This window comes from Pseudoliparis swirei, chromosome 18 (assembly GCF_029220125.1).
Source record: "Pseudoliparis swirei isolate HS2019 ecotype Mariana Trench chromosome 18, NWPU_hadal_v1, whole genome shotgun sequence".
NCBI lineage: Eukaryota > Metazoa > Chordata > Actinopteri > Perciformes > Liparidae > Pseudoliparis > Pseudoliparis swirei.
The window spans coordinates 16,092,039-16,108,193 of NC_079405.1; the positions used below are offsets into that span (position 1 = coordinate 16,092,039).

The 16,155-nt window shown below is 41.4% G+C and overlaps 2 protein-coding genes across 2 annotated transcripts in view; both read left to right on the forward strand.

Moving 5' to 3' along the window:
• col7a1 (collagen, type VII, alpha 1) overlaps window positions 1-9,386 on the forward strand; it is a 66,876-nt gene extending 57,490 nt beyond the window's left edge. Inside the window, exons 99-114 of the mRNA XM_056436725.1 lie at window positions 291-326; window positions 466-501; window positions 770-826; window positions 940-1,011; window positions 3,495-3,566; window positions 3,698-3,733; window positions 3,843-3,923; window positions 5,212-5,265; window positions 5,856-5,909; window positions 6,146-6,208; window positions 6,292-6,354; window positions 6,492-6,608; window positions 8,364-8,441; window positions 8,831-8,884; window positions 9,040-9,088; window positions 9,304-9,386. Of these exons, the coding sequence (XP_056292700.1) occupies window positions 291-326; window positions 466-501; window positions 770-826; window positions 940-1,011; window positions 3,495-3,566; window positions 3,698-3,733; window positions 3,843-3,923; window positions 5,212-5,265; window positions 5,856-5,909; window positions 6,146-6,208; window positions 6,292-6,354; window positions 6,492-6,608; window positions 8,364-8,441; window positions 8,831-8,884; window positions 9,040-9,088; window positions 9,304-9,320 (939 nt within the window). The 3' untranslated portion in view covers window positions 9,321-9,386. The remainder of the gene's footprint in view (window positions 1-290; window positions 327-465; window positions 502-769; window positions 827-939; window positions 1,012-3,494; window positions 3,567-3,697; window positions 3,734-3,842; window positions 3,924-5,211; window positions 5,266-5,855; window positions 5,910-6,145; window positions 6,209-6,291; window positions 6,355-6,491; window positions 6,609-8,363; window positions 8,442-8,830; window positions 8,885-9,039; window positions 9,089-9,303) is intronic.
• Window positions 9,387-9,937: 551 nt separating this feature from the next.
• On the forward strand, window positions 9,938-14,957 carry si:dkey-117n7.5 (uncharacterized protein LOC559444 homolog). Its single transcript, XM_056437011.1, has 5 exons — window positions 9,938-10,238; window positions 10,594-10,722; window positions 11,453-11,617; window positions 12,035-12,217; window positions 12,299-14,957. The coding sequence occupies exons 1-5, from the start codon at window positions 9,938-9,940 to the stop codon at window positions 12,325-12,327; spliced, it is 807 nt and encodes a 268-aa protein (XP_056292986.1). The 3' UTR covers window positions 12,328-14,957.
• The last annotated feature ends 1,198 nt before the right edge of the window (window positions 14,958-16,155 follow it).

Sequence of the window (16,155 nt, forward strand, 5' to 3'; positions counted from 1 at the left end):
ATCCTTCTCAGGTGGTGTTGCTCCAGGCTATCAGACCTGAATTAGATAGCTCCACCCTCTTCCTGAAAGAGGGCCGTCTCAGTCACGGGACGTAACACAGTCATAAAACACCTCATGGACTCGGCCTCAAGCTGTAAACTTTAGTTTCAGTGTTGTGTTTAATTAAGTGCTTAATTGACCAAGAGGCTGTAAACATAGCCCTGAGTTAAAAACAGGCACGCTGTTTCTTCCAGTATATAATGGGAGTGTTTGTGTGTGTGTGTGTGTGTGTTTGTTTGTGTGTTTATCAGGGTCCCCCAGGGAATCGTGGCATCCGGGCAGAGAAGGTGAATACTACCAGGCCGTGTCCCATTGTTATGTGTCCTCATGCTCGCTGGGTCTTCCCCCGAGTCTTTTGCTCATGTATAATGAAAGAAATATAAACAGCTGAATGAAATGTTTTGCTCAAGCTATGTTCTTTTTCAGGGGGACATCGGGCTGCAAGGTGACAAAGGAGAGAAGGTGTGCACATGTGATGTCTATGAAGCTCTCCCACTATCTCTCTCCCTCTGACACACAAACGGAGGGAGGACTATAAGACGCATTGTGTCTGTTTTGAAAGAGCTCTTTCACGCGAGAGCAGGAGGAATATATGAATACACACAATGTTAATGAGCTACGATAATAAAAGTGACACCGCTTAAGGAAAGGTTGCAGAACCAAACATTGTTTGTTGATGTTGTGGCTTTGGGGAGAAGCCAGATGTTTACAGCTGTCCTGTCACTCACAGGGGGACACCGTGCTGGTGGGAGGACCTGCTGGAGAAAGGGGCGGTAAAGGAGAAGCGGTCAGTTAACACCTGGATGGGTCTAATATAATGAGATTATTATTTTTTATTTAGTTGTGATTGTTCTGGATTCAAGATTCAAGATTCAAGATGTGACTATTGTTTCATTTTAGGGTGACAGGGGATCCAAAGGTGTGCAGGGAGAGAAAGGGGGCAAAGGTCAAGACGGCCCTCTCGGGGAGCAGGTAAATGTGTTTCTTGTCTGAACATATGGGATGGTGTTATACATATAGGATGGTGTTATACATATGGGATGGTGTTATACATATAGGATGGTGTTATACATATAGGATGGTGTTATACATATGGGATGGTGTTATACATATAGGATGGTGTTATACATATGGGATGGTGTTATACATATAGGATGGTGTTATACATATAGGATGGTGTTATACATATGGGATGGTGTTATACATGTGGGATGGTGTTATACATATGGGATGGTGTTATACATATAGGATGGTGTTATACATATGGGATGGTGTTATACATATGGGATGGTGTTATACATATAGGATGGTGTTATACATATAGGATGGTGTTATACATATGGGATGGTGTTATACATATAGGATGGTGTTATACATATAGGATGGTGTTATACATATGGGATGGTGTTATACATATGGGATGGTGTTATACATATAGGATGGTGTTATACATATGGGATGGTGTTATACATATAGGATGGTGTTATACATGTGGGATGGTGTTATACATATAGGATGGTGTTATACATATGGGATGGTGTTATACATATAGGATGGTGTTATACATATGGGATGGTGTTATACATATGGGATGGTGTTGTACATATGGGATGGTGTTATACATATAGGATGGTGTTATACATATGGGATGGTGTTATACATATGGGATGGTGTTATACATATAGGATGGTGTTATACATGTGGGATGGTGTTATACATATAGGATGGTGTTATACATGTGGGATGGTGTTATACCTTTAGGATGGTGTTATACATATAGGATGGTGTTATACATATAGGATGGTGTTATACATATGGGATCGTGTTATACATATAGGATGGTGTTATACATATAGGATGGTGTTATACATGTGGGATGGTGTTATACATAGAGGATGGTGTTATACATGTGGGATGGTGTTATACATATAGGATGGTGTTATACATATGGGATCGTATTATACATATACGATGGTGTTATACATATAGGATGGTGTTATACATATGGGATGGTGTTGTACATATGGGATGGTGTTATACATATAGGATGGTGTTATACATATGGGATGGTGTTATACATATGGGATGGTGTTATACATATGGGATGGTGTTATACATATAGGATGGTGTTATACATATGGGATGGTGTTATACATATAGGATGGTGTTATACATAGAGGATGGTGTTATACATATGGGATGGTGTTATACATATAGGATGGTGTTATACATATGGGATTGTGTTATACATATAGGATGGTGTTATACATATGGGATGGTGTTATACATATGGGATGGTGTTATACATATAGGATGGTGTTATACATATGGGATGGTGTTGTACATATGAGATGGTGTTATACATATAGGATGGTGTTATACATATAGGATGGTGTTATACATATGGGATGGTGTTGTACATATGGGATGGTGTTGTACATATGGGATGGTGTTATACATATAGGATGGTGTTATACATATGGGATGGTGTTATACATATAGGATGGTGTTATACATATGGGATGGTGTTATACATATAGGATGGTGTTATACATATGGGATGGTGTTATACATATGGGATGGTGTTATACATATAGGATGGTGTTATACATATGGGATCGTGTTATACATATAGGATGGTGTTATACATATAGGATGGTGTTATACATATAGGATGGTGTTATACATATAGGATGGTGTTATACATATGGGATCGTGTTATACATATAGGATGGTGTTATACATATAGGATGGTGTTATACATATAGGATGGTGTTATACATGTGGGATGGTGTTATACATATAGGATGGTGTTATACATATAGGATGGTGTTATACATATGGGATCGTGTTATACATATAGGATGGTGTTATACATATAGGATGGTGTTATACATATAGGATGGTGTTATACATGTGGGATGGTGTTATACATATAGGATGGTGTTATACATGTAGGATGGTGTTATGGATGCTACCAAGGATCTTTTTCTTTTGTTCCATTTTGTTTTTTATGTTGAGGGATTTATGAACTAGTTGGTGAAGGGAACCTCAGAAATGGTGATATATTCACATTTCTGGTTTCAACCGACCAGCTTCAGATATAAAGCAGAGAAACCAGCATTTTTGCTCAAAAACAATTATCAAAAGCGTGCTTATTTTAATACTTCTCAGATATAGAGTTACTTTTAGATTAGATTAGATAATCCTTTATTCGTCCCACATAACATAATTTAGTGGTGATGGATAATTGCATATATTATAACAAGTAACATGGATCTGATGGCCAAGCAGACACATCAAGTGACTCATTTATTGAACTCATTTATTTAACTGTTAACAAGGAAAAGATGACATTTAAACAATATTCTTTTGTTACACCATCAAAAAGGCCACTATACTGATATCACAAATGATCACTATACATATTTATGTATCCTTGTATTTGACATTAGGGTCTGAGGGGAGAGTCGGGAGAAAGAGGATCCATTGGATTCCCGGGGGCCCGTGGCCCTGGGGGACAAAAGGCGAGTAACGCTGAGCATGGCTGATTATTGTGATTAAATCAGTGTCAGAGTTAATATTAAATCCAGTCCGTAGTTAGTACATGTCATAATTTGACTGCTCTAATCACTATATTTCTGTCCTCTCCCTGCAGGGAGAAGCTGGCTATCCTGGAGTACCTGGCGAATTGGTCTGTGATTTGAATTTCATCCCAATATAGATTAATCATGTTGTGTGTGTGTGTGGTTTTATCTCTTTGGTGGACAGATCAAGGGATTTTTTTCTGTTTTCTCTTCCAGGGTTTTCAAGGAAAAGACGGGACAGCCGGGCAGAGGGGCGAGAAGGGAGAGCTTGGTGTTGTAGGACCGAGAGGAATCAAGGTATTTTCATCCTTCGGGAGTCGGTGATGACGATCACAAGTCAATAATAGCACAACATGGATATGATTGCAGAGGATTACAGTCAAGATATCCATGCAGAACATTCACCCTTTCATTATGATTATCAACACCCAAAAATAGCGGGTTTGCTAAGCCTGATAGAATCAATGCCCATTTGTCTTTCACTTAATTTATTCATTTGAATTATATTTTAATCACTGAAGCAATCAAAGATGTGTGCAGGCAAGCAAGTTATTTTTATTTTGATAACTTTTATCAGCTTATCTCATTGACACAGATCTATTTAGTAAGAGAGACCAGAGTAAACGGACTGTTCCTGTTTAGCGCTTTACTATTCCTCCGACCACTCAAAGCGCTTTAACCCATTCACACCCAATCATACACTGATGGGAGGAGCCACCATCAGGACCATCTAACATTCATTTACATGTATTTGTGTATTTAGAAAAGGGCTATATAAGTTTGAATTCTTATTGTTCACACACATTCACACACCGCAGGCACAGCTACGGGAGTTATTTGGGGTTTCGAGTCTTGCCCAAGGACACATGGACATGGGCTAGTCCATGTGGAAAGACGACTCTGCTCACCACTGAGCAACAGTCGTGCACAGAGGACCGCTGGAGACAGTAAAGAGAGAAGACATACAACACATGCAGCCTCTCACACACAAGTATTTACCCACAAACAACATCAGAAGCATCTCAGACCTCTCGAAAAATGTAAAAAGTTCAAAATTTCTCAGTGGGATGAGAGGTTGAATCTGAAGGAATAGTTTGACATTTTGGGAAATAAAGGAAACTTGGCTCCTCCCAAAGTTACAAAATCCAACATACAATAACCTCAATTTACTATTTATGTGCAAGACTATTTGAATTCAATTCAGTGTACTTTGTACAGCCCATTATCACAAATTACAAATTTGCCTCAGAGGGCTTTACAATCTATACATGTACGACATCCCAGGACCTCACAATTTATCTTATTGGCCAGGACCATTTACTGCCTGAAGACTCCACCGGGTGCCTGTCAGCTGGTCCTGGACAAGAAATAGTTGTGCATATAACCCTCCGTAAAGTGATATATTGAGGTTTTTATAGAATGCGTTTGATATTACATGTTGATTTGTGACCAACGACCCGAGCCAGTCCGCTGGTCTGTGACCAATGGATGGGCTCTCTGTCCGGCTGGTCCAGAGCATCTTGTCCATTGTCACTCACAAGCTTCTTCATGGGCCTCTTTCAAAGATGAACTTATTTGCTTCCAGGGTGACCGAGGACCCAAGGGAGCTTGTGGAAATGATGGACTCAAAGGAGAGAAGGTGGGATCAAGACAGACAAAGAAAATCTGATTTGGAGGAGGAAGAGGAGAAGAGATGAGCATGAATGAAGCAATTGTATTGTGGTGATTTCTCACCGAGTGGTATTTTAACACCGGGTATTTCTTCTGTCCCAATGATGAACTAAGAAGTTAACATCTCACTGAAAGCTCGTCGTCTGTGCAGCGGATCCTTTTGTGATTAGAAATGCAGAATACAACCGATGTACCAGTAATAGATATCCATGTATTTATGTTGTTACCTCATAGATAAAAGAATGAGTCCAGTCACTGGGCATACGGTAAAGCATGCAGCTTATTAAATACAAACGGTATTATCTAATCGGTACTCGGTATCGGCCGATGTCCAGAGCCCAGGTCAGATCCAGCTTTGCAGACGCCTTCGACCTGCGGTTGAAGTTTTGTCGGGAGGAAGAGAGCGACTCCGCTGCTTCGGTCCACTTTTGTCCACTTAATCAACTCAAAATTAAAGTTCCTTGTTGTAGTTTTTATTATGAGTTGTGAGTCCTGGAATGTATGAGTCATGTAATATTTGGTTAGTACTTTTGAAATTTAACGAGTGTTTGTGTTTAGGGGGATGGTGGTACTCATGGCCGATCAGGCCTCCCAGGAAGAAAAGGTGAACAGGTATGATTAACATCCAACGGACACTATGTGATGTATTATATATATATATATATATATCATACATATATATATATATATCATACATATATATATATATCATACATATATATATATATTATATATATATATATATATCATACATATATATATATCTTATATATATATATATATGTATGTATACATGCGTCTGTGTGCTCTTAAGACTGGTCTCCAGCTGTGCTCTCTGTGTTTTCCAGGGGGAACTTGGACCTTCTGGGGCTCTTGGGACTCCTGGAAAAGAAGGAATAGTCGGTCCAAAGGTATGTGCTGTCTTAACTTTTATTTGACTAACTATAAATGTGTCCAATATATAAAGTGTTACCACTTCTCTTCTGCTGTGTAGGGCGACCGTGGAATTGACGGCCTAGCAGGACCCAAAGGAACTCAGGGAGAGAAAGGTGAACGGGTGAGTTTGTAGCGGTCCAGTGTGAGCGTCTCTCGGCTCCATGGGACGTACCATCAGAGGCACCACATGGATCATCCTCAGAGCTCCACTCAGGAAGCCTTTGGGTTCATAATGCCCTGTCTCTGTGATTCATGTAGGGTCCATCGGGTGTACCCGGTCCCCCTGGCCCCAGGGGGGTGGATGGGACACCGGGCCTGAGTGGCACTCAGGGACTAGCTGGTGCTAAAGGCCCAGAGGGGCTCCAGGGACAGAAGGTGACTATCTTTACTTTGGCTTGACAATGAAGAATGACATACTTCAGAATCAGAAGCTTTTATTGCCATTTATGTTTTCACATTGAAGGAATGTGCGACAATAGACAATAACATTAACAACAATCAGCGACAATCAACAAAGTGCGAGAATTAAGAATATAGAAATAAGATAAAGTGCACAGAAAGGCAGGTTTCATTACTTTAACCAGTGTAGGTCAGTTGAAAGTGATAAGGGTATTAAAAGTGAAGAGTTATGTGTATTTAAGTGTATTTAAAATGAAGAATAAGAGGTGTGCAATGGGAGTGACAGGAAGGAAATGTCCTGGTGATGACCGAGTCAGTCAGTGGGGACCCGGGCTCTGTTCATGAGGGTCAGTGGGGACCCGGGCTCTGTTCATGAGGGTCAGTGGGGTCCCAGGCTCTGTTCATGAGGGTCAGTGGGGACCCAGGCTCTGTTCATGAGGGTCAGTGGGGACCCAGGCTCTGTTCATGAGGGTCAGTGGGGACCCGGGCTCTGTTCATGAGGGTCAGTGGGGACCCGGGCTCTGTTCATGAGGGTCAGTGGGGTCCCAGGCTCTGTTCATGAGGGTCAGTGGGGACCCGGGCTCTGTTCATGAGGGTCAGTGGGGACCCGGGCTCTGTTCATGAGGGTCAGTGGGGACCCGGGCTCTGTTCATGAGGGTCAGTGGGGTCCCAGGCTCTGTTCATGAGGGTCAGTGGGGACCCGGGCTCTGTTCATGAGCCGGACTGCCGATGGGAAGAAGCTGTCTGTGTGGCGTGAGCTCTTGGTTCTGATGGACCTCAGCCTCCTGCCAGAGGGGAGGGACTCAAACAGAGTGTCTCCAGGGTGAGAGGGGTCAGCTGCAAACTTCCTCACACTTCTCCGCTTTATGGAGGCAGATGTCTATTAAAGTGACGAGAGAGGATATAATGGCAATCCAACAAGCCTTTGTTACACCGGCTAATGGGCAACCCATCAGGTACGACGGTGCACACACATTCTATGGCTATCTAGCAAAGAAAAAGAATGTATAATGGAAGCAAGAATAAACTAACATGGTAATTGCACAACTATGCAACGGCACAAAATAGCAGCAGTCAGAGATGTGTGAGCAGCAACAAAGATAACAACCTTTTGTTTTTGACATTTGTGAGGAATGTGATTTACGACTTCTACAAAAAGAATACAGTCTTTTGTTTTCCTCCCGAGTTTGTTCTCCTGTTTCTTCTTCACCTGACAGCTCGTTTTCTTTGATTCCCGTGTATTGCTTCATCATAATGATTGACAGGTTGATGGGCCCTGCCTCCGACTGGCTTGTCTGCTGCATCATCAAATCACGAAAGAGAGCTGGTGAAAGGAGAGCGGGGCCATATCCAGTCTCTTTGATGGACGCACCTTTTTTTAGACTGAGACACTCCTGTTAGTCAACCCAGTTTATTTTACATCCTATTAACGGATCAGACAAGCACTAATACAAAACAACTGTAAACACAGATTGGCACAATGCATGCGCACCAGAACTGCATGAAGTCACATTCGCTATAGCTTTGATGTCATATTGCGTGTGTGAACTGAAGGAGAATCGTAGCTCCTTTGGAGGACCGATAGCAGTGGACTAGAATCAATGATCTGCCTTTGATTTCACTGAAGCAACGCAGGCAGATAGCGCCTCTCCAGAGATCGATGCAAAGATGTTTACTCCGCTCGTCTCCTGCAGACATGCTGTGTGGTGTAATGTTGTTGTACCTCGTCAGGGAGAGAGAGGTCCAATCGGTCCCTTCATGGTTGGTCCACGCGGTATCCCAGGGATCCCGGGGCAGCGGGGAGAGCATGTGAGTGTCGCCCTCGTCTCCGGGTCTTTTTCTGGACAAACATCTCTGGATAGAAAACCAGAGATCCTTATTGGTTCCCTTATTAAAAAACGTTGAAAATCGTATTCAAATAACGCTTTTGAATTCCAGCAAATCTGGTAACTTGAGATGAGAACCACATTTTCTTAACGCCTCCCGGCTTTATTGTATTTGTTGGTTCGTTAAAGGGTCATTGGCTCAGGATGCCGAGGCTGAGAAACCTTTTTTATGTACTGTATCTGTAAACGTCACAATTCCTGATCTTTGACTTTGACTTTGCGTTTCGTTGCCGTGCTGCTCTCAGCTCAATGGATGCGCGTGCTCTCCGCCGCTGTGTGTGCCGCGTGTTCTGACTCGGTTTCGTGTTGCAGGGAGAGTTGGGACCAGATGGAGCCAAGGGAGACAGCGGAGAGCCAGGCATGATGGTCAGTGCTTGTGCCTTTACCCTGTTCAATTTGAATGTGTCCATCAAACAGCACACACACACACACTTACACAAAGCTGAATTAGGGTTGTGTTTGTAAGTGTGTGTGTGTGTGTGTTTTTCTCTCTCTCTTCCCACTATTTATTTTCCATTCAGGAGTATGAGGTCAGAGAGTACGTTCGCTCCGAGATGAGTCAGCACTGTGGTGAGTCTGTCATGCAGCTCACATTGCTAATTTATAACAGACGTGTCCCCCTTCCGCTGGTATCCACGGCATATGAGTCACAGCTTCAGCGAAACTCTTTGAAAGTATGATACAAAAGAAGCTGCAGAGAACTACAACAATGTCATGGCTCTTGGAGCTGACCTTTTTTTGTCCTCTGTTTCTGCTTCCTTCCTGTCCATCCGTCTGGTCCTCAGCGTGTGGAGGTGAGTGAGCCAATCGACTGCAGCAGAGGAGGGTTGGTGGCCAGAAGGGCTGTGGTGTATCATGAGTCACACACTATACCACACACTGCTGTGGAGTCGTCAGTCGCATATATATTCTTTTGAATGCTTTCGAGCATTTTCCCAAATTAGGCATTTTTGTGTGTGGTTTAAATGATCATTTAACCTCATGCACACAAAACAATCAGTTTCATTACCTTCAAATATTATATAGACTTAATTAAAAACGTACTTTCTTCAAATTACTGAGACTGGATCAAATCCACTAATTAAAAGACAATTGGAAAAAAACTCAAAAAAGATCGACTTTCTCAAAGTTGATCAATGAAGACTTCATCAGTGTTGTGAAGCAGCCGTTACTATTACGATGCAGGGGTACTAATAATGAAGCAAAACCAAACGTTTTCACTCTTTATTAGTCATACCTCAGAAGTAGTTCTGCATTTCATAATGTACAGATCAGTGATGGTTTGAGGCAGCAAGTCCGTACAGCAGCGACTTGAATCCTTAAATGATTACAACCCGTTTTTGGAAGATTGCCTCATGGTGACCAATCTTGCAAAACTCTGTAAATCCTTTCATCTGGTGTGTATGCTGCAACGGTGGAATGATTTGTGTGGGGCTTCGGGGTTGTTGTTTTTGTTGTTGGCTCATGTGTCTGAAGGTATTACTACCAGAATGTTCTGTCCTTCCTTTTTTCCCATCATGTTACCTTTCCGGTCCCTCTTCTGTAACACTTTCCTGGTCCCTCTTGCTCTCTAAATCTCGTCTCCGCTCCCTTGGTGTACCTGTTCGCTCCTGCCCGTCCTATCTGGCTCTCTCAGGTACAGGCCCGGTAAATCGGTCCCAGCTCCCGAACCGGTCTCGGCCTGCACCAGAGCAACTACTGGCCGTGAAGGGTGAGGAGGGTGAGTGTGTGCGTCCATCGCTCTGCCTGTCGACCTTGACCTGTGTGTCCGTCTGCCTGTCCGTCCCTAACAAGCAGGTCTAACTTGGTGGCTCTGGGTCTGGAGACCTCTGACAGCTGGGTGGTTTTCTCATTAAGAAAACAGAGGACTCCATTTATGTTACACTCCCACATCATGTATTCTATAGACTAATACAAATGTTAGTGAATAGGCTCACTGATGTTTTTGTACTTGTATTCATAAGCTTCTTGAGTTGGGCCAATACGGTCCAAAGGGCTTCCATCTGTCTGAAGCGTGGAGGTCGTCAGATGCAGGTGAAGGATCTCTTACCTGTGTGGTGTTGCGTTTCTCTCAGGCCGTGAGCTGCATGTGGTGGTGAACACCAACGACCCCGACTACGAGCACATCTACTCCATCCAGTCCTACAACAACAACCCCTTGGACGAGCTGCTCTACTTCACTGCCTCTGCCGACCTTAGCGACGGTACTGTGTTTCATTCCATGTCTGATGCTACCGTGGAGTAAAATATCACTTTCTGATAGACTGAGCACCGCTTCAACCAACCTGGTCTTACATGAAATGCGTAAGATGAGAACATTGTCTGTGTTCCCTGTTTTGAAGTGGGGGAAACAAAGTCGATGCTGTGTTTTTCAGGCAATATGTCTTCATGAGCCCAAACTATGAACCTCAGAAATATGCATCAACCTGATTGTTACTTCCATATTTTTATATTATATTATTTTACTCTCACAATTATGCACAAATTCCAGGTTTTCCAAATTCTACAATAAAGGTGGCGATTAAAATGTTCACAATGGACAAAAGTACGAGAATAATAACAATGCCTGGATTCCCCTTTTAATTAGAATGACCCCAACATTAACAAGATGTGTCCACAGACTTGGTCTGGTTCATGTGACGAACAGAAGATGGCGTTTCAAATTTCTCCCCATGTGCCATAATTTGGTTTATTCAATCGGCACATAATCAAGTTTGTGCTGGAGGAGCGTGTCTTCATATTCAGTGTGTGTTTCACTTTGTGCTCATTTCATGACATTGAGGGACGGCGTTGACCTTGTATAATGTTTCACTCCCGCCTGCTACAAGCGCCCACCGTCCTGAGTCTGAGAACGACCATGACCTTTAAACCCGTTATCACACTAATGTATTTGTCCTTCTATTCATGCTGAATGTGTCTATGCTGTGTGTGCAGGTGAGGTTGATAAGGATGAAAATATAAAAACAATCGCAGTTCAACCAAAGAAATCAGCCAGAGCTGATGTTAAGAAGAAAGTAAAAGCTGTTGGTCAGAAAGCAGCCAAAGTTACACCTCTGAAAGCCAGATCGATCAGAATCAAGAGGAGCGTCCAGGGGGAAGGTAAACCGCTCATGCTGTTGTCTTGTATTGGGATTCAACAAGGATTCATTCTGCCATCCTGCCGGCCTGAAGTCTGGTCCTCTCTGCATGTCCCGGGCTGCGTTGCTGTTTTGCTGTTGACTTAAAGGCATAAATGCATCCAGTAAAATCACACAAAATGATTTATAAATCGGAGCTAATTATCTAAAAAATGAATATGTTGGTTTGATTGCGTTTTTGATCTCAGTGGTCAGGAATGCTTGTTGTGGGTCCCATATTGCTCTTTTCTACTGCTCTGCCTCAGCTCCTCTCTGCCTGGCCTGCTCTTTTCTTATCGTGTGTGCGTCTTTGTTTCTCTGTGTGCACACTCTTGACGTGTGTGTCTGTGTGTGCGTGTGGGTGGGTGCGTGCACGCACATGCATGTTTGTGTTCTGTAGCTCCAGCTGACTTGTGCCTGCTGCCCATGGAGGAGGGGAACTGTGGACAATACACTCTGCGCTGGTACTTTAATAGTCAGGTTCAGGCCTGCAGGCCCTTCATCTACAGCGGCTGTGAAGGAAACAACAACCGCTTCCTCCAACAGGAGGAGTGCGAGGAGCTCTGCCTTGGGGAGGCTAAAGGTACACACACACACACACACACATGGTAGGTTATGTCAGTATTGAATGTATGCAGACTAACGAGTGTGATCTGTTGTGCAGGTCCTCATCCCTTAAAGACCGCAAGATGATTGAGGACAAATCCGTCTCATCATTATTTTGTCAAATGTTCAAGATTAGTTCTTGTTTATTTATTGTTTCTGCAAACCCAAACAAACTGTATCCCAGGTTGAGAGGGGATACCAGAGGGCCCCCTTGCGTTATGCTCTCCAAAAGATAAAACAGTGTTGGGTTAGTTTGTTAGTACGATTTGTGCAGTCGTACCTTGGCACACTTAAGAATAGTGTCCTTGCCTTCCACTGTACCTTCAGTACCGTAATCCATTTGGTGTTGCAATAGCCTTCAGTAAATACCAATATGGTGAAGCTCATGATGATTTATTGTGTTTTTTTTAACTCTGTGATCATTTTTGAGGCTGTAGATTGAAGTATAGTTCAGTTTTTATGTGTGTTTGTTTACGTGGAACCGGTCACTGACAAATTGAAAAGAAATGTCTCTTTGTTCAGAAGTGATGGTTATTTTGTCAAAGTGGGTGCATTTTATCCGATTATAAATACCCTCACAATTGTGTTGCGTCTTCCATTGTTTGGTAATTACAAGCATTTGTTCCACCTTTTCAAAAGGCACATATTTTGTACCCTCCGTGCCAGTAGCAACTGTGTCCGGAGGCATTCGGTGTTCGTACACGGGAACACAATATCTCAAGAAGGTGGGATTGTCTTCAAATTTGGCACAAACATCAACCTGGACTCACAGATTAATTTATCACATTCTGTAGGTCAAAGTTTCACCTTGACCTAATGTCCATCCCATTCTCTTGAATGAGATATCTCAGGAAAGCTTATGGCTAATTTCTTTTAAATTTGGCACAAATTCAGTGTGACCTCACAAAATCAAGCCTGTAATTATAGTTCTAAATAACTATAAAAGTATTTTCTGTAACAGCATACTGCCTTATTACAGATCAACAGCAGTAAACCAAACACTTGACGCATTTATTTTTTAGTCATTAAAACTTAGCTGTTGATCGGAAACAGGCCAATAAGAAGGAAATGGTCTCGGTGGGCCCAGTATTCCCTTCACTCATGAAGGTGTCTTATGTTTGGTTTATTTCCTAATAATTTCAGTTGAATGTGTCATCCGATGCAAGCTGCACAAATCTAGGCCTGTTTACGGCTGTATTCATGATTAGCAGTAGTGAAAGCTACTTTAGCAAAGAGAACCACAAGTAGATCCCCAGCAACACTCAATAAAATACACATAACAGGAGGATTTGGCAGCATGGACTACAAACTACATTTGTTGTGGACTTCACTGAACTGGTATTTACTGCAAGGATGTTTTTATTATTTTACTCAACAACAAAAAGATCTTTGATACCACATAGGACCCCCTAGATGCCAGACTTTCTATCAGACAGGACACAAGACAGACGTAACAACCCACAACACAGGCTACGGTAAATGCACAAGACAAATCATATTATTACTCTAATAAATGTTTAATTCACACACTGATCAGGAAATATGGCCACATACTGATTACATTCACTAATATATATATATATCTATATATATATATATATATAAACAGTTTCACTGTCCTGACTTAGTAAAGTAACAAAGTGGGCAGAGGTAAAGGTTGTTAATGAGCATTCGCAAGTTTTCTTGTCATGATCATTTTACTGTAATGTTCCTCAACATAGAAGCACAGGAGTTGCCTGAATAAAGCTACTTTTGTGGTAGTATTTCAGCTTTTTTCAGAGAAATCCTTTGGGATGACAAAAGCTATCTGAGTTCATTTAACATTAACCCTGAATCCAAAAGAGAATACCTGTAAACTGCATGCATAAGATTATTTTTTACATTCATTTTTTAACTTGATTAAAAGATAAATAACATTCCATGACAAATGGTATAGAAATAATATAGAATTAATGTAATGTAATTCTCAAATAACAAGTTGAGCCCTTAACAAGACTCAGTGATTGGTGGTTGTTTTTACCGTAGTGCAACTTAAGAGTTGAAATGTACAAATATGTACTTGATCTTGACTAAAAATCTAAAAAAATTCACCCAACATGGTAGAAATTAATGAGTTTAACCAGGAGATTTCCATGAAAGCTTTGAAAGTGCTCGAACAGCAACGAATACCATCTGCAGGGGATGAACAGAACCTTTAAATCCAGAGCCACAGATGCCTAAAATAACTCTTCACAATTCTCTACATGATTACTATGCAAGCACATCTGTATTGGGTTATATTATGGATATAGTTTTATCATATTTGTATTAAATATGAAGAATCAAGCACAATATTCTGCCAATATTTTGTACATATTGTATTTTACTGTTTGGGGAAGTCGTGTTTCTGATCATGACTGCATGTTTACCTGCAAGAGAAAAGGTGCTATTTTAAAGGTATTTTTGTACTGTGTTTTGAAGATGGAACAGTGTGTTTTTGTGGTGCAATTCTGTTTCTGTAGAGCTATGGAACATTTCAAAAGACATTTCTAATAAACCAAATATTTTAATAAAGACAAGTCTTTTCTATATTCTAATGTCATCTATTCGTTGTTTGTATTTTAAACATTGTATGTTGGCACGTTAGCATACGCAACACTAAAGCTTGTGGCTTTTGAACCGATGACTTTCACATTCGCTGTCTGTCTGACAACAAAATAAAATGATATGGCCTCAGTGATATGTGTCTGTGTGCACAGACGATTGAAAATGTCCAATCATGGAAATTCACCACATAATTTGTCAATGGAAGTGTTAATTACGAAGATTCGGAGACTATAAATTGTTATGTGTGTGACTGATCAAGATGTTCTAATTTCATCTGCAGATATTACGAATGAGAGGATTTTCTGCTTGTTAGCCACGCCTCCCCCCCCCCCCCTCCCCTCCCTCTTCGTTTTCCATGCTCTCTGCCCTCGGTTAATTCCTCTGGTGTTAGACACGGCGACTCTATATCCACCTCATTACACTCCAACAGGATTCACGCAGCTTCGCCGTCACCTCGTCATCTTCTTTTACCTGACTCAATTTCATAAGTGATCTCCGTCAGCACCTCATCACGCTGTGGGCCCGCATGTGTTGGCAGAGGCTGTGTGAGAGCTTCATCACCTGAAGCACATGGTAGCAAGGACAAGATCACAACGTGCTGACGGTGCTTGTGCAGGTAGAGATAAATAGATGGAAAAGACTTCAATTGTTCACGTGATGGACAAAGACAGGCCACTGCTGTGCGCATTAGTAAGCTGCTATAACAGACTCTATCTTACTCGAAAAGCTTGCCACAAGATTTAGGAACCTCACTGCAGGGATTTGATCCCATCCGGCCAAAAGAGCTTTAGTGAAGTGGAACACTGATGCTGGGCGATAAGGCCTGGCCAATGTTGGATGGGGTTTAGGTCTTTACTCTGTGCATGCCTGTCAAGTTTTTCCACACCAAACTCTGAAAACCATATAGATATATAGATATATAGATATATATTTTTTTATAGATATATATATTTTTATATATATAGGTATATATATAGATGTTTATATATATCTATATAGATATATATCTATATATAGATGTTTATATGGATATATATCTATATAGATATAGATATATCTATATATATATATATAGATATTTATTAAGAATGTATGTTGATGCACAGATGCATGAACTGTAACATCCCATTAGACCACACTCTTACCTAAAATATCACTGAATGCAAGAGCCAGTGGTGGAGTGAATAATGACGATATTTTACTTCAGTAGAAGTACTAATAATGCTATATAAGAATAATCCATCACAATAAAAAGTATTGCAATCAAAGTTAAACTTAATTACCAGGATTGAAGTATCAAAAATAGTACATTATTTGTACACATTTTTC